The 26,309-nt window shown below is 38.5% G+C and overlaps 6 protein-coding genes across 8 annotated transcripts in view; 3 read left to right on the forward strand and 3 right to left on the reverse strand.

Moving 5' to 3' along the window:
• The first annotated feature begins 33 nt into the window (after positions 1-33).
• Positions 34-7,384, forward strand: LOC145489480 (modulator of smoothened protein-like). The gene is made up of 3 exons (XM_081468460.1): positions 34-390; positions 3,657-3,869; positions 4,941-7,384. The coding sequence occupies exons 1-3, from the start codon at positions 288-290 to the stop codon at positions 5,129-5,131; spliced, it is 507 nt and encodes a 168-aa protein (XP_081324586.1). The 5' UTR covers positions 34-287; the 3' UTR covers positions 5,132-7,384.
• Positions 7,385-7,476: 92 nt separating this feature from the next.
• Positions 7,477-10,104, reverse strand: LOC145489483 (large ribosomal subunit protein eL38). Its single transcript, XM_081468467.1, has 5 exons — positions 10,053-10,104; positions 9,842-9,878; positions 9,631-9,691; positions 8,479-8,601; positions 7,477-7,624 (listed from the first exon to the last, which is right to left on the reverse strand). The coding sequence occupies exons 2-5, from the start codon at positions 9,842-9,844 to the stop codon at positions 7,599-7,601; spliced, it is 213 nt and encodes a 70-aa protein (XP_081324593.1). The 5' UTR covers positions 9,845-9,878; positions 10,053-10,104; the 3' UTR covers positions 7,477-7,598.
• A 3,009-nt stretch (positions 10,105-13,113) lies between these two features.
• On the reverse strand, positions 13,114-15,801 carry LOC145489205 (uncharacterized). Of its 2 annotated transcripts, XM_081468140.1 has the most exons (6): positions 15,155-15,801; positions 14,963-15,068; positions 14,604-14,844; positions 14,305-14,497; positions 13,582-13,927; positions 13,114-13,389 (listed from the first exon to the last, which is right to left on the reverse strand). In XM_081468140.1, the coding sequence occupies exons 1-5, from the start codon at positions 15,164-15,166 to the stop codon at positions 13,907-13,909; spliced, it is 573 nt and encodes a 190-aa protein (XP_081324266.1). In that variant the 5' UTR covers positions 15,167-15,801; the 3' UTR covers positions 13,114-13,389; positions 13,582-13,906. The 2 variants fall into 2 exon arrangements, with proteins under 2 accessions (XP_081324266.1, XP_081324265.1); XM_081468139.1 differs by lacking the exons at positions 13,114-13,389; positions 13,582-13,927 and having other exon boundaries at positions 13,934-14,497.
• A 252-nt stretch (positions 15,802-16,053) lies between these two features.
• LOC145489209 (ribonuclease P protein subunit p20-like) lies at positions 16,054-20,258 on the forward strand. The gene is made up of 5 exons (XM_081468144.1): positions 16,054-16,080; positions 16,161-16,278; positions 18,036-18,132; positions 19,133-19,189; positions 20,148-20,258. Exons 1-5 carry the CDS (start codon positions 16,059-16,061, stop codon positions 20,256-20,258), a joined length of 405 nt encoding a protein of 134 aa, XP_081324270.1. The 5' UTR covers positions 16,054-16,058.
• Positions 20,259-21,032: 774 nt separating this feature from the next.
• Positions 21,033-24,548, reverse strand: LOC145489208 (histone-arginine methyltransferase METTL23-like). Of its 2 annotated transcripts, XM_081468142.1 has the most exons (5): positions 24,396-24,548; positions 23,676-23,780; positions 22,050-22,287; positions 21,452-21,536; positions 21,033-21,194 (listed from the first exon to the last, which is right to left on the reverse strand). In XM_081468142.1, exons 1-5 carry the CDS (start codon positions 24,465-24,467, stop codon positions 21,041-21,043), a joined length of 654 nt encoding a protein of 217 aa, XP_081324268.1. In that variant the 5' UTR covers positions 24,468-24,548; the 3' UTR covers positions 21,033-21,040. The 2 variants fall into 2 exon arrangements, with proteins under 2 accessions (XP_081324268.1, XP_081324269.1); XM_081468143.1 differs by lacking the exon at positions 21,452-21,536.
• Positions 24,549-24,689: 141 nt separating this feature from the next.
• Positions 24,690-26,309, forward strand: part of LOC145489206 (cyclic GMP-AMP synthase-like receptor) — a 5,677-nt gene continuing 4,057 nt past the window's right edge. The window contains exon 1 of the mRNA XM_081468141.1: positions 24,690-26,309. This exon is cut by the window's right edge and continues 4,057 nt beyond it. The gene's annotated coding sequence lies outside the window, so the exon portion shown is untranslated.

The raw sequence follows: 26,309 nt of genomic DNA on the forward strand, positions 1-26,309 counted from the left end.
TTCCCAAGCTAAACGGAAGCATCTACGAATGTTTGAGAAGCGTATGTTGGCTTCGATATTCCGGTTTTAAATCCACGCATTTGGGACTATTTTCACCCGAAGGATAAAAGAGTGAACATCTTTTAACAACTGTGAAAGGCCTAGTGATGCGGAGAAATTTGTCTGAATCATTTGATATTCCAGCAGATTGATTTTGGGTCGATTCTACCTACGTCATTGCGCAGTCTGTCTAAACGAGACAGCAAACACAGTGATATATTCGTGTCGATAGCGCACATACAGACAGCATGGATAAATTTGTAATTGTTGGGGGATTTTTATGTTTTGCGGCCGATGTATTCGCCATAGCGTCGTTGGCAACTCCAGAATGGGTTGTGATGGACTTTGCTGGTGAGTTTCTACGTGTAATTATTGGCTCAAAATTAAGCTCATTTATGGGCAGAATAAGCTAAGTTTAATGTAGTAATTGGATAAGTTGTAAGATTTTAAACAAGTGTGTACCCTTTTCATTTGTGATTAATTTCACAATTTACCAAGCATTCACTTTAATGACTGAAAGCTTACTAGGAGGTAAACTGATTCTGGGAAATTGTAGGCTTCCTTCAAGCCTCTTCTCATGGCGCCAACAGTTTTCATCTTGAGATTGCTATGCAACTGACCGTGCACGTTTGGCAACTTTCCGAGTACTCTTGAGTACCCATATAATACAGTGCAATCCTGATATTCCAAACCCTTGATTTTTCGAAGTTCTCGATTCTTCGAACAAGACCTGAAATCAATGAACATTGATGAAAATCGTTCATCTGAAAACAAATTGATCAATCAATGTCAATCAATGGATTTATGTGTTATTGACCAAGTGCAAGGTCAAGATGGCAGGATATTGGCCATGTTCTTTCTTTGCTTGTTTGTGGATAGAGATGGTGCTTGGTCAATGATGGGTTTATTAAATGGGATAAAGAACAAATTTTTTCTTGGGGGACAGTGCGTAATCCCAGGTGGGCTTGGGCAGCCAATCACAGTGCTGGATTTGGGTCATCTTGCCTGCCTAGCAAGCTGGCCATACAATAGGTTATTAGCATTGATTGGTATCAGCTAATTAATGGCCAATCAATAATAACTTAAAAGTGGTCTTGGAATCATCAACTGACCATACAGTGCTGCTGAGTAAAGCCTTTCCTTTAGGAAATTTTGCTAACAAAAGTTGTTAATTATCAACAACTTACTGTGTATGTGTATGTCAGCTTATGTTTATGCGCCAGGGAAAACCAGCCTCCACAATATTGTTAATCAAAGACAAGCTGTGTTGTTCAACTGATCGATTAATCATTATGGTAGACTGATAATGAAATTCGATCGCTGATGACAAATATATAGATTTAATCAAAACAATATCTTGCGTATGATTGCACATTGATTATCAATATCAAGTGATTAATTGAGATTGATTGATATCGAGTGATATTGATTGACATCAGTTGTCATCAAATATTAATTTCATTGACTGTTTAAGTCCTAATTAGATGCAAATTTCCATTCCCTAGATGGTTTAAAATCAAGACTCCATGATACTTTTTGATGGGAATAAAAAAGAAACTTTAAGTGTGTTTCAACAAAGATTTGATAAAACAGCACTCGTTTCTATGAGTGACCTCCCCCTCCTTGTTTAACTGAGGTTTCATCAGTATTTAGCCACCAGGGCCGGGTTGTTCGAAACCTGGTTAACGCTAATCCGGGATTAAAAGTAAACCAAAGTAACAATTTTTCTTCTACAGAAATGTTTTTCACTGCTTATGTTTTCTGTAGTTTGAAAAGCTCAGAAGAGAAGGGCAAACAACATAAACAGAAAACCTCACCAAAAATGTACAAAAATGAAATCAAAATTCTGGCTAATCCTAGGTTAGCTTAATCGGGCTTTGAACAACTCGGCCCAGGAGTGTGTATAATATTTCTGCTCCCCCTTTAATTAGGATGCCACTTTTTTGTAGGGTTGCTCGTTACCAGCATTAATTTGGCAATATCCATTTAATGTACACCTCGAGGAAAGATTCACTCTGGGGAAGTACTCCGAGAAAAATTGAGTGGGGGTGTGCAGCTGCTTCCCAAAACCCTTATCCTATTAAAGACCAAAATCTACAATTTTCCCTACCCTATTTTATGACCTGACCAAAAATTTGATACCTTATTTAGGACCTGACCTACTAAGTTCAGACCGTTAATATGCTTTTATTAGGTTGGATAGCTTCATCTAAAAAAGATACCCAATTCAACACTACAGTGCAAAAACCATACTCCGTTTGAGACCAAAATGGCCACAATCGATACCCTATTTCTGACCAATTATTAATGGCTGGAAAACCATACCCTTTGGTGGCGTATATACCTATGTAGCCCATGTAAGGTAGAACTGTACCCCAACTGCACTTTTTAATGCTATTAATTTTAAAAAGAATATTGCTACGGATCTTGATCATCACTTATAAATATTCATGACAAAATTGGGACTAGAGAAAAAGTCCGGATAATCAAGAAATCCCAATAATCGAGGTACGGATAATCGAGGTTTGACTGTATCATGAGCCCAAGCAGGGCTCTAACCCTTTCTGGGCAATCTTGGCATCCAGCAGGCTATCAACTAGATGTGTCTTTAACTTACACATTATTCAAAAAGGGATGACTAACCATTGAGTCAAATACTTTTAATAAGAACACACCATACCATGAATCCAAGCAGGGCTCTAACCCTTATTGGGCAATCTTAGCATCCAGCAGGCTATTAACTGTTCCTTCCTCTTAAAAGTCATTCACTCTTAAAGATGATTTCTAATTGGTACTGCACAGTCTCAGCACCTTAATGTTTAAAAACATTATGTCTCGCTCGATGGAATGCAAATTATTGATGTTATACGCTACAAACCACATACCTTATCTCTGAGGTCTTTCAATTCTTTTTCCAACAGCTTCATTGATTTTTGCAGCTGTGAAGTTGTTTCATCAAGTGATATAAGAAAGAATGAAGCATACATGTATAGCTTCGACCACTTCACATCCAAAATGAAAATTTAAAATTTACTTCATGTAAATAGTAGCAAAATGTTTACATTTTGTGATGTCTTACATGAAACAAAACAAAAAAGCACAAACAAAACTCTCTAGAGTGTGTAGTACAGACTGGAAGTCATCTTAGAAAGTGATTCATTAAAAGCCATTGTTCCGTATGTCCCAGGTTCAACGGTCAGGAAAAAAGTTCAGTCTTTAGAACATACAACATTTTAATTTCCGAGGAGATAAACGTGTACACTTTTCAACATGGCCAACAACTCGCAACCTCATGGTCGAACAACAGGTCTTACTGCGCATGCGTGCAAAACTCCTACTAGGAGGGGGACCCCAGGGAATCGCTAATTTACAACAAGGCTTTCTGCAGAACAGCCATTCACAAAGCGACGACCAACCATTGATGATACAGCATAACATGAATCCACACAGGGCTCTAACCCTTACTGGGCAATTTTAGAGTCCGGTGAGCTAACTATAAACTCTGTGTCTCCCACTTAAAATTCACTCACAAAGCCTGGGACAACCAACCATCAAGTTAGGTATTTCTAATAGTGTGGTAGTTATAAATTTTGATCCTTGTGTCCTGTCTTTACTAGGGTCTGTTCGACTTGGTCTTACCGTCATGTGTCAGAAGTCAGATGGTCAGCCAGAAGTTTGTGTTACTCCTGACTTGCCTCGAGAATGGCTGGCCACACTCATGTTCATGATTCTGGGTGTGGTGGCTTTAACTCTCACATGCTTTTTATTACTGGTATCACCTTGGAAACCATCCATTGTTGATGCAGCCAAGTGGATTGTTTTTATTGGAAGTAAGTTATAGCCTATCCAAGTCTGAGCACACCATGATATTATAGAAAACATCTTCACTTTTTTCCATGTTTCTTGAGGCCATTTTTTCCTTGCAAAAACTTCTTTCCCTTATTCATTTAGTAGACATTTTCAGAGTTACTATGCTAGCATAGTTAGATAGACATCAATTCAGATCCTTCCATTTAAAGCTTTCTCCTTTCATCAAAGCAAAAATGATATCAGGAATAAGAACACCTTTGTATTCTCCATTACTGCTTCCTTTAATATATAGTGTTAAGTACCTAACTCTATACACCATATAAACACACACCCATAACTCACAATTTATTAATCATTCAGTTTGGTCAGATGAAGGAAGCCAGGGCTGTCACTTAAAAAGTGAGCTTTTGCAAATTTGCTATAATTTCTGTTATCTTGCCTTTATCAACTTCAAGTTGACGATCAACTAAGAGTTGAGGCCTTCCAAGTGGTAAAAGCGACAAGCAACACTACCCTGAAAACCAGCGACACAGGAATGTCTAATCAACAACAAGCAAATCAAATTTGCCACTAAAATTCCACAGTGAGCCAAGAAGCACTAGAAAAAGACAGTGACACTGTCTCCTTTGGACTTTTTTCCTATATTCAGAAATTGTATTCTCTTGTTAAGTCTGTAAATGTCAGAAACCTGTGTGCTTTTCCACTGAATGAACTCTAAAAACATCAACCTTGTAGTGACAGCGACATATAGCTTCATGCAGAAAACCGACAATGACAGCTTCCACTGGTTAGGTGACATCAGTACATGGAAGGATGTGACATGACGACATGGCCACCCTCTTGGAAGGCCTCAGTGTTTACAGTGTTGTAACCTGTCTGCTGAATTAGCACCAATCCTGAGCCATTGTGCAGATTCTATCCCTACTTTGATGAGTATATATATCATTCTGTTCAGTCTGGTAATGGGATAACTTAGTAAATGTACAAACTACAAGTTACTGCCCTTGTGGCCTTTTCTAGATAATTTTAGCTTTTGCCTTTTATTCTCATAACAATCTATTTCATTTTAGCAACAATCTTTTTCCTTTCAGTGATTGTGTTCTGCCTGGCTGCCCTGACATTCCCAATGGGATTTCAAATGCCTGAAATTGGTGGCAAACCATACAAGCTTCCACAAGGCACTAATGTTGGACCTTCATTCTTTCTTTACATATTTTGTATAGTTTTTACAATTGCTTCGGAACTTTTTATATTTAAAGTTTGTCCACTCCTGCTTCGGTGATTAAGAAAATAGAATATCAAGAGTGAGCAGTTAATAGATTTCTGTGGTAACTTTACTAAGAGAACTGTGTAAATTTTAAGATATAGTTAGATGTGTAGTTGTAAATAAGATAATAATATTGCATTACAACATGTACTCCATGGATACAAGATAAGGAGTATTTGTAGCCCTGACCATGGGCAAATTTCTCAAAATAATGGGAGTCTATCAGCAAAATCAATCCAATTGTGAGTAGACCTTCTTCTTGTGAGTAGACCTTTCTTTTGGTCTAAAGAGTAATAAGGGAGTTATTTTGATGTAGGACAATGGTTCTCTGATAATTATCATTGTAAATAATATTGATAGAAAAAATTGCAATGTGCACTTAGTTTCACAGCTGGTACTGTAGTATGAATCAATTCTAAATATTCCCTTTGTTGTATATTTACATGCATGCATGGATGTAATCCTTTGTAAAGGATACCTCTTACACACCAAATACATCAATGTTCAAATGTGGTATCTAGGTAGCTATATTTTCAAGGTTGCAGTGAATTTGAAGCTTAATTCCCCTCAATTCAGCTTGAGTAATGATTATATTTGAGACTAATTGAAGCAGGAAAATTATGAATTTAAAATTGTAGATACCATACTTATTCTGCCACCTGTAAATATTTTGTTTTTGAAAGTATTGAGACACCATGTCTGAAACTAAAACTATGCTAAACATCAGCATGTACGTGTACCTAGCCTGATAATTATGGGCATATCCTGTATACCACAAATACCACATGATAAGGTCTAAGCCAAACTTAGAAAAAATTGTGCTTAATTTTTCTATGTAATTATTTTGTGCTTGCAACTGATGTATTACTTTTTGTATGTATGACTGTTAATAACATTTTTATTGTCTTTCATGACGACTTCCTTACTGTATGAACCACAGTATTGTAATTTGAAAGATAATTATAATAATTTGATGCACTTATTCCTTTTCAGTAGCAGTACTCTACAAAATTAAATAATAAATTGCTGAAAACTATGGTCTGGTTGCTTTCATTGCTTTACATGCACAGCAGTGATGTCATTAGGCCTTATTGTTATAGCTGCCACATTTGCATTGCCATTATAAATTATTGGGCAAGCAATCTCTGTAGGGGGTTTTGCCAGCAAGTTAAATTCTCGGAACTGGTGACTGGTCTCTTATCATTTTTGGTAACTGTTTAGTAGTCATGCACAGCACACCACTTTAACAGTTGCCTCATGCTAAAAGAAGGAATAATTGTCGAGATGCTTGCTCAGTTATTCAAAAACAACCCTGTGAAAGGAGTGTTATGCAAGTAATAATCCCCGTGGCCTTCATATGCAGCTTGTTTTAAAATGCAGCTCTCACCAAATCCCCAAACAGGCTAATCATTCCGGAAACGAAACACCACCATTTCTCTTGAAATAGCTCCTTGTGGGGCTTGGAGACCTTGCTCCACCTAGAAATTTCCAGTGACCTTCCTTGGGGGTCTGAATAATTTTCTGGAATGGCACCTGTCAAATATGACTTTGGAGCAGATACTCAAGATGAGCCAATACTATTCCAAGACTTTCTTCTTTCCAATGTTTTCCCAACACACTGCAAAGCTACTGGTAATAGGCAACTTGGATGATGGTGTCATTTGACTACAACTACCAAAATCCTTCACCTTTTCGGTTTCTTATGCTTATTAGGGAAATTGATATTTACACACCACTGGGAATTCAATTTTTAGATAATAAAGAAAAAACTAAAGGAATTCTGTTAGTTGTAGTCAAATGATGACAACGTGCAAATCTGCTATTTGCATTAGAATTTAACAACCATCATGGCAACTATTTGTGACCATCAGTCTGAAGAGCATTTGTTTTGTCCTAAAATTCATGATTTTAACTGGCAGTAACTTGAACTGGAAAACATATGAAGTCTGAAATTGTATCACTTCTACATTTTTTAAGTCATGACCATTTACTTTTGTGTAGGAAAGATGGCCAAGTGGTTTATAGTCATGGATTTGAACTCCGGCCCAATTCCATCATTCAATACCTACAGTCCTGAGTTCAACTCCTCAGCGTAACCTGCATTTCACTAGGAAGGGGCAGGCAAAGTGCAGATGGAGGAGAACTTATACCTCGCATTTTTTGGCCTTCCAACTGTAACCCCTTCCCCGTTTACCCCTGCAACCCAGGCTACCGTAGCTTTACTATGTTTGCATTGGAGTTCAAAAAGCTCTCAATGCTTTGCCTGGGATAACTATCCTGTCATGGAGTAAGGAAAGTTGGTTGAAAATAACTGTTTTGTTTCCCCTTTGAGATCAGTTGAAGACTCAAGTTAAATTAAATGTTTTCACAAGAAATTTAATATGATCACATCAAATCCCAGAGGATTCACTTAGAAAATGAATCAATGAAAACTCAAACAAGCAGATTATATACATTTTATTTCAGTTCATGGAGTAACATTCTACTTCAACTCCTTGACAGCCAAACCTGTAAAAAAACAACAAAAAAAGGAACCAGTTTGACTTCAATTCATGCAAAAACAAACAAGATACCCAGAATTTTCAGGATTTGGCACTAGCTTTGGACACCACTCTTATCTTTAGAACGTAGATCTCACATTTTATGTATTTTCTATTTCAAAACTTTAACCTCCAAAATGCATTGTGCCCACTGTTATCAATTACCAATAACAATAGTTATTAATAAAATGAATCACAAATTCTCAGTGACTAAAGAAAATTAATTTTATTGGTCAATGAAATTGGGACATCATCCACAATCCACCAATTCAAATTTTGTACCACATTGATTGTACCCACAATCTGTTACACAATCTTCAATAGGTTCCCTCAATCCCCACATATGATAGACATTGAGAATTATTTCTCACTTTTGCAATGCCATTTTGTGTCTTGCTCAAAACAGCACAGTGACCACAACCAGATTTAGGACTGGACAGCTCAAGTAAACTTTCAGTGGACAACCATTGGGTAAAAATGCTTTTTTGAAATTCAGAAGGGGAAAATCAAATCCGACCTATCAGAAAGTTGCCAAAAAAAACTGATATCAAGATAAATCAATCAGGGGCCATGATAACCCAAGACAATTCTTTCAGCTTTAAAATTTCAAAAACCTAAGGAAGGTAATAGCAAGTCAACTCTATCACATGCTGACCATGTCTGGAACTGTTCCTTAAATCAAGTTGTGAGTTGATCAATCCATACCAACCCATTATTCTGATTTTGAAAGCTCAGGACTGGGTTACTGACCAGGCTTACGGACCTGTGGAACTTCTCCAAACTTTGTAAAGAATACCTAATAACATAACAAAATAAAGTTACCTGGAGGCAAAGACTGCTTCAGTTTGTCGGCTTTTTCTTTGTCCTGGATGACAAGGGTGTAAAGGTAACGACTGCATCGCACCTTGAACTTCACTGTGTCTTTGATCTTCTTTATCTTAACAGCTATAACAAATAGTAAGGTTGCAATTTGTTATCGCAGTGATTTTGATCTAATGTAATTAAAGTCAGCGAAATAATACAGCAAATTAAACATGACCCATAACATTTTGCTATCAATAACACTGGATATACAGTAACACATTAAGTGACACAATGGGACCTAGTCTGAATTCTGTACCATTAAATTTGGAAAATTTCTTTAGCTGGAATGGAATAAAGAAAAACCTTAACCAAAAAAAGTTTTGAAGTGTAGCTAGTTGTGTCTTTTACTGGAAGATTTCATGGTTGCAGCCGACATATTTGGAGTGTAGAGACAAACAGGCAAACACCTGTTCAGTGCTTGAATAGAACACAACCCTGAAAACTTCTATGTTTCCAAGTAACATACAAACAGACCCAAACAAATTTCCCTGTGTCTATATACGTGTCCAGCAGCCAGACAGCATTTTGAAAATACTTGGTGTCTGGCAGTCTGAAACTTTATTTTCCTTTTACCTCAATTATTGAGGACTAAGCACACATTCTAAGCTAACCTGTCTACATTTAAGGGTAACCACAGTGCTTTAAGGGCTAACTGGACAAGGATTATTACACTTCATCTAAAGAATACTCTGTGTCCAACTGGCCTGAAAAAACACCTTGTTTAGCCCAAAAATTGCTATGGTTAGCCTAGCCTGCTGCATGAATTGCGCACCAGTTAGTCTGTTTATTGTCAGCTCTCAACAATTGTATTGGTAAAGAAATAAATACTTAGTTGTAAATGGACAATTTCCTGACTGACAGACAGGGAGCATTTTCAAAATGCTGAATGCTGTTCGGCTGCCGGACTTCTAGCCACAGTGAACAAATTTTGCAATTTTGATATCCATGACCAGATAAACGTTAAGTTTCCAAACACTTTGGCTTGTAGCTAACCTTCACAGCTTTGTATATATATCTAGAGTGAGCAATATGCTGCAAATATTTTAAAATGCTAGACTAAAAACAGCAGCCCTTTCTTATTAGTACGTGAGCAAGAAGATCATCACTTACATTTGGCATCCTTCCTTCGAGCGGTAAGGAGAAAATCTTTGATTTCGTGAATCTGCTTAGGCTGCAACAAGATAAAACGTGGATTGATTTCAAAAAATTGTTTGATCTTCAATAACTACTCGAGTGAACTCGATCCATCGAGTTTCTAAGCTAAATTTGAACCAAGAAAGGTTAAAGACAAAACATTTCAACTTTAAACACAACAGCTTACCATTGTGGAATGAATGTGATGGAAAGATCAGAGGTACCTAGGGCATGACAGAAAGACTTCGTTACTAAATTTACTAACGACATAAAAAACAAAGATTTTCAAACATAACTCACTGAAAGTATATAATATCGTTCATATGTGATAATTAATTAAAGAAAATTGTGAAGGATGCCTGAGATATACAAGGATTTTCTTTCGTAATTCTACATACCTTCCACACAATTCAAGATGGAGTCCAAAAGGACAGAGCTGAAAAACGACTGCGCATGCGTAGGGTTTTGGCGGGTGAGTCGACGAGTGGTGGAATTTTCGATCGTTTGATCAATGCAAAGTTTTGGCGCCATTCGATGTTAATTTTTTGGACTAGTATCATCCGAGAAAAATGGAGAAGATGGAACTTTCAATGTCATTTCAGTCAAGCAGATGTTCCTGATATCCTGAACATATTTCTGGCTATATTGACGGTCTACACACAGCAAATTCTAGCAGACATCGGTCGCAGCGCCATGGTGAGTAGTGACCGCTTTACGCTTGTTAAGTTTATTTTGGATACCACTTACAGGTTAAAAAAGTGTAAATTTCAACTCCCTTGTTGTCAATACATCTATTCAAATGTGTTTGCTCTTTACAAATAATTATATATAGATGTAACCGACCCGCAAGGATAAACCTGCCACGTAAGCTCGCATTTGAGCACATCAGCTTACATTTGTACTTGAGCACTCGTTGCATGCTTTTGGACCTCACGGGAACAAACTGTAAAGTAAATGATTCCCTTCTTCATGTTGAAATATTTATGTATTTACCCTGCCACTCAACATTCCTGGAGATATGACAGAAAAATTAATGGAACGCTGAGTATTCTTACTTGTGAAATTGAACAGAGAATTTGGAAAGGTAAAAAAATATCTGCTCTCATGGGCTGACCTTGACTTTGCTGATTTAAGCTTATATTTTGCTAATAACGAGTCTATAAAGGCTTACTTTCTGGAGACAGTAGTCGGAGTTCAAATTCAGTTTGGTGTACATTTCTACAGATGCCTTTCCTTATTTATCTCCCCGTCAATTTAGTAAGAAAAAAAATGAATAAAATAAAAACGATGTAAACCACACTTTCTCTTTGATTTCTGCGTATGCCCTGGCCAAAATGTCGTAAAACGCGATGCTGGGGGAAAGAAAGGCATGCTGTCCTGTTGCAACTGCTATTTGAGTAGATTGCAGCTAATTTGGCTCATATCCAGCCTGAAAATGTCCAAAATGTCCAAAAAATGCTTTTTTGACAAAAAGCTTCAGGAGTTAATGGGTTAAAAGTAGTTTAAATGGTGGAATTTAGGAAGCTAGGAAAATATATGCTAAAAATGCTAAAAAGCTGGGAAAAGTTTAGTGAGGTGTTAGTGAAACCTAACATTAGTGACTGTACCAAGAGTGAACTGAAAATTGTTGACTTGCTTGAACCAAGAAAGTAATTCGAAGGAGTACTGCCATTCTGCAAAAGCTACATGGGCTCCACTGTTCCCATGTAAGTGGCTGTCTAAGAGGAAAACACCTTGTGTGGTTGGAATGAAGACGACAGTATTGGAATTTAAAATAAAAATAGATGTTGTTTTGCCGTGCGTTAAAGCAGTTCTCCAGTGAAAAGGTAAATTAGCTGCGGGACTTGCTTCAGGGATAATGCTAACAGGCATTTCAGGTCCTACAGTGGTGCCACCAATTACACTGTTTAATACAGTGGATGACTGTAGAACTTGTAAAACACCAAATGTTTGAGGAATGTTTTCTGTCACTGAGTCATAGATGCTGTTACCCACTAAAATCCCTTGCACAATTAGCTGGTACACCCATGTCTGGCTCAGTGGACTGTTGAGCAGAGGAATTTGAACATTTTCTGAAAAGAACATTTTGCTAAACAAAAGTGCAATAAAAGTACAGGCACTGCTTCTGTTTCTCTTGTGCAAGTTGGAAAATCACAATAAATATCTGGGTGAGGTTGTTGGCCTGGCTCTACATCATCGAGATTATAACTTAGTGGAAAACACTTGGTGTCTACTGCGGTTTCAAACGTTGGGAGATGGTACTGTGGCTTCCCTTTTGGTCTTCCATTATTTGCAACTGGGCGTTCAAACTGAGTCAAATATCAAAAATGTTGAAAAATTAAATTATGTACATGTCAGTAGTACATGTACATTTATTATAAGGAAAACATGGTGTTAGTAATTTTGGTAATTTTTTTTTTTCCATTTTTTAAGTCAGAGATGTTATCAGTATTCATTAATTATGTTTGTTTATTTTAATATTCATTCTATTGTTTGGTACATTTTATATCTATGTCTGCATATCCTTATCCTACATATCTAAGAATCATATAAAGAAGCCTAAACCACGCGTTTTACTTAAACTGTCTTAACACACCTCGGGAATTTGACAATACTTTAGATATGTGGAAAATGCTTTCTTGCAGCTTGTGTTTTTCAATTTTTCTTGCATCATCAAATTCTCGTATTGTTTTATGATGGTATAATAAATGGTTTAGACTTCTGTATTTATTAATTTTATGACTTTTTTTTATTTTCAGGATTGTTACCTGTTATGATTTGTGGCAGTTCTGTGAAATGTTCTTGAACAGATCAAGAAGAAATTCTGCACTTTTCCCTGCAACAAGCCACAAGTTGGATTCACTCTGCTGACCACGGTGTTACTGTGGAACAAAGGACTGGACAAATCGCTAAGAAACCCTGATGATGCTAGTGATTTAGCAGTATCTTCAATGCTTTTTGCATCTTCAAACTTTTCAGTGTTTCTTCTTAGAACAGAATGCCAGACTTCTACCTTTTTTCAGTTATCAACTTGAGAATACTGGCCTTTTTAGACCAGTATGCTGGAAGATATTTACACTGATATGCACAGTCACTCAAAAATGACAAGGTTGATTTGTTACAATGCTTCCTTCTCCAGCAGATGAAAATAATTGCCAACTGTGCCATGACCATCTCATATAGCTTTAGATTGCCACTTCTGAAAATATTGTACTGCTAAAAGATGAGAGGCACAACATGTTCAAGTAAGTGCAAAATTGTCACAAATTCATGTTGCTTGCAGTTTGCAAACTTTTCCAGAACTTTTGCTCATACAAGTTGCCAACCCACTAATGCAGCAGTCACACATAATGACTTCTTAAAGGGTTTGGTTTAGATGCCAAAGTGCCTCCAAAGACACTTGAAAACAGTTTATCAAAAAAAAATTTGAAATTTGAAACAACTTCTTCACAGGCATTGAGGCACACATGAAATGGCCCTTGCTCTGGTATTATTCCAATGCTGGGATTCCATCCACTTGCTATTAGCTTTTTGGGATAGTACCATCCTGGCCAATCAGCTGGCAGTGGCAGAACATACTTCTTGCTATACAGCTGAAGTTCAGGGTATTTATTAAGTACACGTTCTAGGGTTGTTTTGTAGTTGTCCATGCTTTTTAGATCTTGTTCGAACTCATCAATCAACATACATGTCTCCAGTGTCTCGAGGTCTTGCGTCGTTGGATCTGAGTACACCCTGAATAACAAATAAAAATGTTATTGTTGCTGGCATTTCTATAACTATTGTTATTCTTGAAATGCCGATTTCCAATAATTTTTGGTTTATTAAAATTGCTGAACGCTGGTGATATTCACTCTTTTGATATTTATAACAGGTCACTTTATATTCACAAACAGGCTGCTGTTTATAAACATAAATTATACTAGCCTTAGTTCTCGCAGTGCTGCCTGTAGTCTCCCTGGGTCAATGCTTTACATATTTTGTGGTAGCTGGTCCAAAAACTGGTTTTGCATATTCATTAAGTCATTTGTTAGTATTTCCAGGACAGATGGGACATGTATTCTGCCAAGGCAGGTCTTCTGTTGGCCATTTACATTGATCACTACTTGTCTGTGTAAGGATGATGATGGGCAGGGTACTGCACTGACTGTGGGATGCACATCTGCTATACAGGATGCCATGTGTACCACATTTGTCCTAGCAAGTTGTGCTGGTGTATGAAATGAGTGAATGTTGTGGAAGTCATCAACCATTAAGACATGAAGCATGTCAGCTGATGGGAAAGACAGAGTGTAAAAGCCATAATTAAGTAGTTAATAGAGTGGTTTTCAATTGAGTGACTTAAATCAGAGCCAAACGATGGTTTGACAGTGGCTGACTTCAGTAATGTAGTCTATTATTATTAGACTACATTACTGTAGTCAGTTGATTTCAAACCGTAGTAAACGCGAAACCAAAACCAAATTAACATTGTCTGATTACTTTCCACACTCAATTGAAAACTGCTCTATTAATTTTAATATATTATTCCAGACAAAGACAAGAAAGAAAATTAATTAGCCAAAATGGCTTTTTTTTTCAATAATATTTTTTGGTGGTGTGCATGAAGCCATTTGTTGATTAGAATTGCTTATTTATTTGCAGACTGACCTCATTTACTCTCTGCAACTGTTGTGATATGTAGTTGGCATGATCTTTAGCAAGGTCTGCTTTTAACTGCTGCACATTCCTAGGCGTGGTGCTGTATCCTAAAATCTGACCAGCAGATAGGCCTTGCAAGGACATGCCACAACTAGCTGCGTATAAGCCACTGTCCTTTTGCAGTGCAGATGTTTTTTGTGACCTGTTATGTAGGTAAAAGTAATTTGCTTCCATTGTTACAACCTCTATGAACAATGAATGAAAAACAATTTTCTTACAGGTAGCTCACTTCATTTAAAGTTTGTTACCTAAAATAGGCCATTATGTGGAGAAGGGACACCACTCTCTGCTCTTGCATCTCTCTCCTTCTGTTGGACAAGCTTTTTCTTCCACTTAAACAATTAAGGATGTCCTCAAAGAGTCCAGGGCTATTTTTGTCTGTAAACTGTTTCATTGCCTCTGGATTGTAAATTTTCTGGTCTGGGGTGGTTATTTGATGTCTGTACAGGGCCTTTTGAAATGCTTCCAACTTCTTTTCAATTGTTGACTCTGTAATACATGTAGAAAAATCAACCATGACAAGAATTAAAATATTTTTGTGAGAAGTATAGAGTTTTTGTTATGATGCTAAATTTTAATTCAAGCAGCTTCAAAACAGTAAAAACACCTTTTATCTCTGCGAGCTGTTGTGTTGCCACATGAAGCTGTGTTTGCAAGGTGCAGCACTTTTTTGTCTCCTTTCTGAGCAACAAATCCATTTCCTCCGGTGACTTCTAGGAGGAATGCAACGAGAGGTTTGTTATTTCGAACTGATTTTACATAGCTGGCATCAAATATGATACAAAATTATGAGAAGTACCTGTTTTGGCATGGGTGAGGTGTGATGGAATGTCACATCAGTACTTTTTCTCTGAAATCATCAAAAGGAACTTATTTGTACCGGTTTTACATTTGCATGTCACAAGAAACTCGGAAATATGTGCCACTCATTTTAAAGGGCGTTCTTATTGTAACCTCCCAGTAACCATACCTTTCGAAGAGGGCTGTAATCTTGTTCATCTTTAAACAATTGGTCTGCATTTTTCCTACAACTGGAACACCATCGCACACCAGGACGGTAACCACTCGTAGTGCGTCCGATGCGGTCAAACATTTCATAAAACCTCGCTGGTATGTTGGCTGAAATATCAGTTGAGTGCACAGGAAGTGGACATGCACAAAAACCATGTGCTTCGCGGTTTATTCTGGTCCAGTGTCGAGTACATGCCCAGCTGTTTGTAGTGCCACCGACATACCTTGCTATTGCAGCATTGAACCTCCGCATTTTCCCTTTGCATTCCTCACCTTTTCTGGTTTTTCTGTGGTACCAACAGGTCCGCTCACCGGAAGTTTCCGTGAACGTCAAACTCATTAACATAATCTGCAACACGAGCCGCATTTTCGCGGCACGAACTCCGACTTCGCGGCAAAATTTCGATGAGTGTTCAAGGATGGAAGTGTGGTGTTCAGGAGATGTTTTAGAACTAATATCGACCGGTCTTAAAGGAAAGTTTCAAGCTTAACCTTTTTACTTACACCTTAGCCCAAGCGAAAACTCTCAGCGCTCTTAAATTTTTCAAAAATGCCGCCATTTTACGTATACGTTGCTATGGTTTTATGTTGTCTTTCCCAGTTTCTCGGCGCGCGCGAATGAGCATGCGCAGTCGTTTTTCATGGACATGCGCCTGCTTTTCAATGCGCAGCGGCTTACCCCATGGACCAAAATGGCGGACGGTTATCGTGGAAGTAAGTATAAAATTCTGATATTTTATCAGATTTTCTTGGCTTCAAAGGCGTAAATGCTTGCTTTGTGTAAATTTATGTAGATGTGGGTAAAAGGAGACCCCCTCAGAAAGGGCCAAAACGTCGAAATGACATTTACGTGAATAGGAAGACTGACTTTGCGGCTCAACTTGAACGATGCCAGAAGTTACTTGATTCAAGGTTTGTGATTTTTAGCCAATATTAAGCTGGTTTCCAGACAACTCAAGGCTACTTTATTTATGAAAAGACCAAACATATACATTCAAAAGTTCTCTATTCAATTTATTCACACAGTTCAAAATTATTCATAGACATATATAGACAGACAAGCAGGCAGACAGACAGACAACCTTTATTTAGCACCATTAAAATTAAAGCTCAGAGATGAATCGCTGTCCAATGGATAAGTGTTAACAAACCAAGCCACGCTATCCGCTGGATAGTGATTTATCCAGTGGATGGCGTTATCCACCTTTCAAACAACCCGCGCCAGTAGCTTATGACCGCTTATGGGGTCGTGCAACTTGCAATTGTGGCTCGCTGGTGCCTATGGGTGTGTACAAAACCTGGGCTAGGCCAGGGCCAGGGCCATGGTCCACCCTGTGCCCTACCCTATGCCCTACCCTATGGCCCACCCCAAATTTTGTGATTTTACCCCAGGGTGTCCTCCAGGTGATTGGCGGTTTAATGTTTAATTAGGCGCTTGGGCCCAATACATGATGCCATCTTGGACTAGGGGCGCAGAGACCCCTGGAAGAAAGGCTGGCAACAACGATGGCTAATCTTGTGGGGAAAATTGAGGTAAGCAATCTGATACAAATGGTTGACAGGCCAAACACAACTCCTATTGGTCAAGATAGAACTAGCCAATGGTGTAATGTACTTTTTGATTCTTATTTGTTTGAAGCTCGACCTCGTTAGGGGTTGACCTCAAAAAGTTTGCCATAGCACGGTTTAACGGCTCAACTCTACTTAAAAATCCTCCTTATAACACAACATGAAGTGCCCTTCATAAACACAACAAAAAGGTCGAGAGACCTAAGAGAGTACAGCAAATGTACAAATTTCACAAACTGTAGGAGTCGTGTAGGCCAGTCAAACTCTTTTATGGACAGGCCCCGTTCTACATCGTGCGAGACATACAGCACTCAACTAACGTCAAGGAGCATAAAGCCAAAAAATACACCCTCAGAAGGGGTGTGTTTATATCAAAATAGCTCCACACTGCAGATTAGCCATCGAGTGCCTAGAAATCTAGAAAAAATGCCGTCAAAGAAACACAAAATAACGAGGTCGAGCTTCAAACAAATAAGGATCGAAAAGTACATTATGCCACTGGCTAGCTCTATCTTGACCAATAGGAGTCGTGTTTGGCCTGTCCACCATTTGTATCAGATTGCTTACCTCGATTTTCCCCACAAGATCGGCCATCGTTGTTGCCAGCCTTTCTCCCAGGGGTCTCTGCGCCCCTAGTCCAAGATGGCATCATTTGTTGGGCCCAAGTGCCTAATTAAACATTAAACCGCCAATCACCTGGAGGACACCCTGGGGATGAGTTTAATTTTAAAAAATGGCGGCTATTGCTCAAACTTACAATGCTTGATCCCTGTGAGTGTAAGTAGTTATTATTTTCTTTATAATTTGGGGTGGGCCATAGGGTAGACCACAGGGTGGGCCATGGCCCAGACCATAGCCTAGCCCAGGTTTTGTATACAACTGGTGCCTATTCATATGTTAGCTTTTATATATAAGTTAATGTAAACTTACACATGTAAGCTTACACTGTATAATAATTTAAGCTTACATGTAATAGTTTACGTTCACATGCATGTACAGGAATAAAGCTTGAGGCTTACATGTAAGTGTAATAGGTTACATTCATGTGCATGTACAGGTGTAAAGCTTGAGGTAATTTTCTTTTTGTGCTTTTGTTTCAGTGAGCAAGAGGTAAGGATACATGGCTTGGGTGCTGCCATTAACCGTGCAATCAATCTGGCATTGCAGCTTGAACAAAGAGGACAAGGAACTGTTGAGGTAAATAAACTAAAAATATCTTAATTGACCACTCCCCCAAAGGGGCTTTTCAGGGCCAATGGCTAGAAACAATGAAAGAAATAATGTGACCAAAAAAATGATGACCCAGGAGGCAGGGAGGCAGGCAGACTGGCAGGCAGGCAGGCAGGCAGGAGGCAGACCAGTTGGTTATTTACAAACATAGCCAAGGAGTTGAATTGAACTCGGGACTACCAAGAACAACACCAGGTAGTGGTCAGAATGGGACTTGCACCTGTGACCTCCAGATTTCAAGCCCTGCACCCCAACAGCTTACCACTCAGCCATGCTGCCTCTTTCACCTCCTCCTGAGGTGGGCATAAAGTGCACATTGAAATGGATCAGTTCCTTTTCACTTTTCAGTGGAAAACTTATCATCTTACAACTATTAATAAAAACTTCAACAGGGAGAAAAAACATTCCAAAATGAGTCTCATTCAATACAAAAATACATTCTTTCTCTTGTGAGCTCAAGGGCTGGACACTTCATTTTGACAGTGTTTGTGATCTTAGCGAGTGACAGGAAGAAATGCATCAAAAACTATACAATTTTCGCTGGCACAGAAAGGTTTGTTTGAGCTAGTTTGTGTCATTCCTGAGCGATAGAGACATCTGCAGTTTAAGCTAAAGAGTTCTATATCCTTCAGGCCATTGGATGGATCTCCAAAAGATTTTTACTTTCGAACTTTCCTGCTCAAATGTCAGAAATCTCACAGGTGTTTGAGGTGTTCGTTATGAGTACTTGAATGTTTGATAAACGTCTTGTAAATAAAAACTTAAAGGGTAAGGAGTAAACAAAGAAATTAAAAAAAAAAAACACTGCAAAAATCTGTCACACTTATGGTTTCCTTTGTTTCAGATCTGAATAATAAGGTATTCAGAGCTGAGGGGATAGGGATGTATAACATTAGCTTATTAATTCATTTGTATGACAGTCTCTTGCTTTTAGAAATCTACTAATAGCAAATGTTTTGCTTGGCAGTTATCAACAACTACTTCCAGTGTTAAACTAGTTGATGACTTTGAGCCTGAGGATGATGTAAGTCTTGGTTGAAAGGAACCAAACTGTTGAAATAATTATAATCCTTATTTGGTTTTTTACTGATAACATTGCAGAGCTAAATGCTATTTATATGAACTACATTTTTTTTTTGTTAATGAGCCATCCCCCCTATGAGGCATTTATGCAGGGAATCATGGTAGTCGTATTCATCATGCACATGACATCTTTGCATACAACTAACATGATTTCCTGGGTGCGCATCTCACAGAGGGAATGGGGTACTATAGTATTATAAGTATTTTTGAGCAAGGAATAATCAGACGGATTCCATTAGCTTTTAACGTCTATCTTTACAAAACTATTTTTGTAACGACAAGTGAATAAAGATGGTGAATTTTAAGCTAGGTAATGAAATGTGAAAGGTGAATTGATGAACATGACATGAGCGTGGGACAAAGAAAAAATCCCTGACAGGAATTGAACCCATGACCTCCCGAACACTGGGCGGGTGCTCTATCCACTGAGCTACAAGAACTCATGGAGAGCAAGAAAATTGTGACAAAAAATGTTAACTGAGGCTTCAATTGTGTAGCAACTCAATAGCAATGGGATCCAGAGGAAATACACTGCTCCCCTGACTGGTGGAATTGTTCAGGTTGAAGTGTTACATTGATTCTCCCAACTGACTACCATATCTTTCTCTCAGTGTTAGTTCTAAGAATTTGGAGTTGGAGAAAGATATTGCACAGCTGATGATCATCTTCAATCTCCTCATCTGTCTGCCTCTTAGTGTATATATTTGATACTATATCCATGGAGAAATTAGACCTTGACTACTGAATGCAAAATTAATTCAGTATGCTTAAGAACAGTCATGTTGAAGAGTGTATGTTGAAAGCATGAATGCCCTATAGCTCTTCTTGCTAATCACATTTCAACAAAAGGCTAGCCAATCTGAATGTCCACCTGACAAAATTCTGTCATTTATTTTCAGGACCATGAAGGTTGTTCTAAAGTGCGAACTAACTCAGCAATACACATAAGAGTTTACAAGAAACCCATCTTGCCAGTTAACTCAGAAGGAACATCAAAAAATGTTGCATGAATTCCTTGTTACGTTATTCTTGGAGTTATTGATTTTCAAGAGCAGCTTGCATCACCTAATGTGTTCATGTTCACTGGTGATAACATCCACTTTCAGAGGCCATTTGGATTTTTGCAACAAAGGTGGCAATGAGGAAGATCCACATTTTCCTGAATTATAAAGAAACAGTCTAAACAGTTCTAAAGAAACCGCATTACCATATAAAAGCACTGTCTAAATGCGCTGCCAGCCCTACTACTTCTGTTATCTTGCCTGCTGCTACAAAACACTTTAACAGGGCTGCAGGTAAATAATAGACCAACAAGACAGTACATGTTGCATTGCTTTTATGGCATAACTAAAGAAATACAGATGACCTTTCTAAGACTTCTAAGAGTCTTGTATGTCATACAAGTACAACAGGAGTTATCAGGAGTGGTATTTGTCGACTGGTAACCAAGTGAATCAACAGCAGCACACAGAAGTCAATTGGCTGTACTTCCATTGTGGGTGGCTTAGCCTACATTAACTTAAAATCAGAGTTGCAATTTTCTCATTCTCATGTTAAGCAATGACATCTTAAGACCAGAATCATAGTTTTGGGCTTCTCTAAATGTGATCACCAACTGTATGAAGTCTGCACTCAACAGCCTCAAATCCCTTGGTAACTCTTTACTGGTGAATCTTTGTTCCTGGATTAAAACCAGCTCCAGCTACATCCTTATTTGAGATTCTTGTCATAAAATGTGTCTGAGGAGCTATGCCTTGTTATCCACTTGTGAAGTCCTCAAGTTCTCCTGAGCTCATTGACTTGTTATCTGCAGCATTTGTATGGTGTGTAAATCAGAGATATTGGAGCCTCCAATATTGCCATGATCAGCATTGAAATCTTCCAAAGGGATTTGGACAGCTTTGAGCCCCCATTTTTGGAGCAGATCCTCAATGGAGCGACTAGAACTACAAAGAAAGATATGTATAAAAAGCTATCAAATTCAAATTTCAGACTGCCCTAATGTAGCTGACTAGTGCCCAGTTACACACCTGGGTGAAGATAATAACATGTCTTGCCCCAAAACATGACACAATGACCCTAGCCAGCACCCAAACTGAACAAGTCAATTCTTTAAGTCTAATGAACCAACCATTAGGCCAACCAAAATCTCTATGCACTAGTTTACAATGGCTGTTTGACTTTTGATATGCATGCACAGTACCTCCTTTCCTGATAGGTTGTCCAGAATTTTGCCCACAGATTTTTCTCCATCAGAAAAGAGACAGTAGCAAGAATGTCATCAAAATCTGTATCACAGTCAATAAGATATTATTATCAACGGGCCATTTCTGAGTTGTCTATTGCCTCTGTGTCAAAACAAGTCTTTGTACAAAACCATTCATATGAAAATGAGTTCTGCCTACTTGTCACTTTCATGCAAATCAAAATTATTTCCATGTGAAAGTTTTTGCTCAAGGACTCATTCTGAAACAGAGGCTCAAGGTAACTCCCAAATGGCCTATTACTGTATCATGGGGGACCTAATAGTAACTATGAGCATGAAATTTAACAGGAGAAATAATTATATTAGCCTTTAAAAGACAAATACGCTTGCTTGATCAGATGATTCTCTGATCAAAATGTTAGTTGAAATTACACCCTACCTGTATTGATCATTATTTCCTAAATCTGACATTCCAGTAAAGATCTCTAGAAAGGTTCTTTTTGTCATTGGACATTTGGGCAAATACGTGGTAGAGCTTGCAGAATTTCTCATTACATACCATTTCTGGTCACGTACAAACTTGTGGTGAAATTACCTTTGGTGTCATAGAAGCAATCTGAACCAAGAATTATGTCAGCCTTATTAAGCTTGAATAGATTTGGCGTGAACTGTCCCCAAGTGATTCCCACAACTTTGACAAAGTCATGACCATTTGCACGGCAGCTTTGCCTACAATTTTCCAAGCACTTAGGGTATTCCTCCTTATCTGTAAGAGTAACATGTGCACCACACAGCGAAGCAACCAATCCAGGAAGTGCTGTTCCTGCACCAATCTATGAGACAATAAAATTTTTATTTAAAAATACTGTAATTGTAGTCAGACATTATAAAAATATTAAAACGTTTGTTGTCACTGACTAAAAAATGGTTGATTTGGATGTTTTGGTTAAAATACTGTCAGTAGCATTCTGCAGCATAAAATATTATGCTTCCATTAAAAACGGTGTCAAGAAGTAAATGGGCAAGAGTTCCACCAGGGATTGGCTAAAATAGTATTTTAACTGTTACAGTATTTTAACCAAAACGTCCAAATCAACCTTTTTTTAGTCAGTGACATCAAACATTTTAATATTTTTAAATTGTCATTGGGAAGCCAAATCTGGGAGATGGTCAATTTTGGATGACGTTGCTGCTTCTAGACCTCAAAAATTGACAAAACAAAGACAGCTGCAGTACCCTGTGAGCAGTTGGTTTCTCTTTCTTTGAACAAGAGTGGTTTCTCTCTCCTTTGTTGCAGGGGAAACCATTGCTTGCAGGGTACAGCTCCAGCAAATCAGTGTCATAAATTTGGTAAACATTCCAATTTCCTCCCTATTGTATGAAAGTCAAAGCTAGATGAGAAAAATTAAATATTTAAAATGTATGATGCATTGTATTATGATCAGTCTTTAATAGTCAGAGTTAAGCTATAACCAGTTTCAGATATACAGAGAATTGCAAGGGGGGCAAGGAGGGGAGGCAGAGCTGAAAAACAAACACTGCAGTTTTGGGCACCTCTGGATTAGTCACAGCTAACTCACAAATTTGATCAGGAGACTCCCGATTTGATGTGTTGCCTCCTGCTCTCCCGATTCATATCAAATTCTCCCGATTTATCATAAAATTGTGAAAACAAGGGGAAAAATTGCTAATCTTGAGAATTTTTTGCAATGTATTACACTTTCTTCTCATATTATCCCCCCAGTCTCTCACCGAGTGTTGTGCAGACTCATCAGGCCGGCAGTCTTACTCCATTTAGCAGCTCAAAAAAGATGGATTAACAACAGTAAAGAACAGCCCAAAGATGTCTGTGATAAGAATACACTAAAGACCTTATAGAGTAACTCAGAAATGATGTCAAAATGCAGGAAAAGGCATTTGAGAAAACCTAAATTTGCAAAATTTCCCGGGGGGGGGGGGGGGCATGCCCCCAGACCCCCCTAGAGGCTGGCGCCTTCAGCGCTAAAAGAGTCTCCCTATTTTCCTTCAAAAGGGGTTGGAATCTCTGTATTAAATACCCTGTGTTTAGGTTCAACTTGGGAATAACTCCTTTCCGCACTCCCTCTCCTCTTGGAGCTCGCACATGTGACAACATTACACTTCTTATACAATAAAGCCCATGAATGACTACTCTGTCTTAGACTATTACTGAGGCAGTGAAGAGAACGTCATTAGCACAGACCTCAATGACTTGTTTTCCTTTTATGTGTTCTCTGTTATGCCATATAAACTGTGCAAGAACAGGGGCTGCTGGCCATGTGAACATTCCATATTGAGGGTCAACGATCTAAAACAAAATTATTGACATAGCTAATTTTATAAATGGGAGTACTTCATCGTACACGGTGAGGTTTGAATGTGACAAATAACATGGTCTACAAACCTGTCAAAGTACTTACAATGAATTCACTGTAGACAATCAATTTCAAGCAAATAAGGCTTGTGCTACACTTAAGTAGGGAGGCAGTGTCGCCAAGTGGTTAGGGTGCTGGACTTTAAATCCGGAGGTCGCGGGTTTGAGTTCCGCTCTGACAACTAAGCTGGAGTTGTTTCTCATTAAACCCTAATTCAACTTATTGGTCATCTTTGTAAATACAGGGGCATAGCCAGGATTTTTGTACTATGAGCACAAAAGGGTTAATAATTAACTATTATTGCTGTCCCAAGGGTGTCTGCTCAATACAGGTTTCACTGTAGTGATATTGGGGTCCTGTCAGCAAACATCAGTGTTATTTCATGCAGATGCTATATGCTACTATGATGGTGGCATGCATACAAGGTCATATAACAGCTGCATAAATATAAGCGTAATAACACTGATCATGCAACTTGCTGACAGGACCCGACTTTTTCCGAGTGCAACGCGTGAACGGTAGACCTCAAACAAAATACTTATCTATACCTCCGGTATCCGTACTTCTATTCTGTCTCCATTGGACTTGTCGTCAAAGGAAAAGACTCTCTCAGCTTGCATAAATGATAAATAACAAAGTAACAAGATGGTGGTTTGACGCCTGGGAAGTAGAAATCAACCAGGCGTTCATTGAGCGCAAGGAGCCTTGTAACCAGTTACCAGACTTCTCTCTTACCAGTCAAATATGGCGTCGATGTAGTGTAGTGCCGTCTTTCGTATTGTTGTAAGCTTTTTGTTTTTTGTTTTTTAACAGTTTTGTCAAGTTTTCCAGTATTGGTAGTAGTTTGTTTGTCTTTTAAGTTTTTGTTTTATGTTATCAATGCAACGTAAGTTTGTTAGTTTGTTTTTCTTTGCATTTTATGTGACCTGTTGTACTTGTTGTCTGGTTCGATGTTTCGTCGTGTGTAATATTGTCTGTACTTCGTATCTTCGTGTGTTTTGTCCCTCACTGTCTCATTAGTTTATCTGACGCACATGTTGCAGATGATTTCGCTTGTTTTAAAACTGACAACAGCCTCTCAGTGTGGGAGTTCTTTACTCATATGACACCAAGAGATTGGTGAATGATTTGAACCGTGATACCCAAAGAGAAGTCTGCTGTTGTCGCATTAGATATGTTGGTTTATGATGAAATACTGATCTGAAACCAATATTAAGACAACATAGGGTGTCAAAATAAGCTACTTAAAACATTGTTTCATCACTGTCATCGACGATCTTAAATCTTTAACGCTCAAAAGCTCCACGAATTGTAGATGAACTGGGTAGCTACCGTTTTCGTCCCATGGCGAGTTCGCCCCCACATCGACTCAACTTGATCGAGTTTGCCCCCAACCAGATCCAGTCGTATATGGAGATTATTCCTCGTTCTTTTATCCACTGCCTTATTAGATTACTGGTGGCGAGGAAACTTCGCTTGGTGGCGAGGTGACTTCGCTTGGCGAGTTCGTTGGTGGCGAGATGACCGGTAACCATTTGACCTTGTTGCTATGAACTGTATCTATCATGTATATTCTTTGTACGAGGTTTAATGTAATTTTATTATATTTCTGCACGACCCTACAAGCTAACTAAACTGAGCTTTAATTTTAATCGTGCTTAAAAAAAAGGTTGCTTGTCTGTCGGTTTGTCTCTAAACTGTAATCCGGGGAAAAAAAGGGGGGGTACTCCCTTGTTTGGCCTACGCGGGGACGTGCCGCAGAACAGGGTATGGTTTTTTGGCCTCGCTGTCCTAAACAGGGTATACAATTTTACTCGCCTCTGTCCTAACCAGGGTCAGAACCTGCCCTAAACAGGATATGGTTACACGATATGTACGAGTTTAGCTTGCGAACAGGTTCACCTTTGAGTCCCACGCGCGAGCGACGAAGAACGAGCGATCCGGCAGGAGGAGTTTGGTGCGGAGTGTAAATGGAGTGCCAAGAAAGTGAGCCTGCCTTGATCGCTGCAAATTTTTCATTTCTTAAAAAAGAGGGTGTCGTCCTACGTAGACTTCCTACACAGGTGGCTGCATTCATTTTCTTAATCCGGTCAAGCACAGCTATGATGGCTGATAACCGAGATTCTGTTAACCAATCACAAACTGAGAGGGGTAAAGAGCATTATCCGAGGATGAGAATTTAATGATACTACTTAAACATAAAGAACATAAAAACATAGCTCCGGTACACGTGCAAATGACCATTATGTAAAAATAATAATAATAACAATAATAATAATGATGATGATGATGATGATAATTATAATAATAAAACAGTTAGATAAGCAGCTTTTTTATAACCCCAAACTCAACCACATTTTCCGATTAGAAGAGAACGACTAGAACATGTCACGAGTAATGGATCAAAACTCGCTAACTTTTGTGCCAGCCGGCGTCAAGCAAAAAATATTCGTGCAGGTTGT

The sequence above is a fragment of the Orbicella franksi genome, chromosome 6, assembly GCF_964199315.1.
Source record: "Orbicella franksi chromosome 6, jaOrbFran1.1, whole genome shotgun sequence".
Taxonomy (NCBI): Eukaryota; Metazoa; Cnidaria; class Anthozoa; order Scleractinia; family Merulinidae; genus Orbicella; species Orbicella franksi.

Excerpts from the sequence above, each read along its gene's own strand:
- LOC145489209 (XM_081468144.1), top strand. The coding sequence starts at position 16,059 with ATGGCGGACGGTTATCGTGGAA. Across the intron at positions 16,081-16,160 it reads GGCGGACGGTTATCGTGGAA|ATGTGGGTAAAAGGAGACCC; the intron begins GTAAGTATAAAA and ends AAATTTATGTAG. Across the intron at positions 19,190-20,147 it reads ACTTTGAGCCTGAGGATGAT|GACCATGAAGGTTGTTCTAA; the intron begins GTAAGTCTTGGT and ends ATTTATTTTCAG.
- LOC145489480 (XM_081468460.1), top strand. The coding sequence starts at position 288 with ATGGATAAATTTGTAATTGTTGGGGGATTTTTATGTTTTGCGGCCGAT. Across the intron at positions 391-3,656 it reads GGTTGTGATGGACTTTGCTG|GGTCTGTTCGACTTGGTCTT; the intron begins GTGAGTTTCTAC and ends TGTCTTTACTAG. Across the intron at positions 3,870-4,940 it reads GTGGATTGTTTTTATTGGAA|TGATTGTGTTCTGCCTGGCT; the intron begins GTAAGTTATAGC and ends TTTTCCTTTCAG.
- LOC145489208 (XM_081468142.1), bottom strand. The coding sequence starts at position 24,467 with ATGCAAGCTGAGAGAGTCTTTTCCTTTGACGACAAGTCCAATGGAGAC. Across the intron at positions 23,781-24,395 it reads TAGAAGTACGGATACCGGAG|ATCGTTGACCCTCAATATGG; the intron begins GTATAGATAAGT and ends ATTTTGTTTTAG. Across the intron at positions 21,195-21,451 it reads ACAACCTATCAGGAAAGGAG|TTCTAGTCGCTCCATTGAGG; the intron begins GTACTGTGCATG and ends CTTTCTTTGTAG.
- LOC145489205 (XM_081468139.1), bottom strand. Across the intron at positions 14,845-14,962 it reads ACAGCTCGCAGAGATAAAAG|AGTCAACAATTGAAAAGAAG; the intron begins GTGTTTTTACTG and ends CATGTATTACAG. Across the intron at positions 14,498-14,603 it reads CACATAATGGCCTATTTTAG|GTCACAAAAAACATCTGCAC; the intron begins GTAACAAACTTT and ends CCTACATAACAG.
- LOC145489483 (XM_081468467.1), bottom strand. Across the intron at positions 8,602-9,630 it reads TCGAAGGAAGGATGCCAAAT|CTGTTAAGATAAAGAAGATC; the intron begins GTAAGTGATGAT and ends TATTTGTTATAG. Across the intron at positions 7,625-8,478 it reads GAAGCAGTCTTTGCCTCCAG|GTTTGGCTGTCAAGGAGTTG; the intron begins GTAACTTTATTT and ends GTTTTTTTACAG.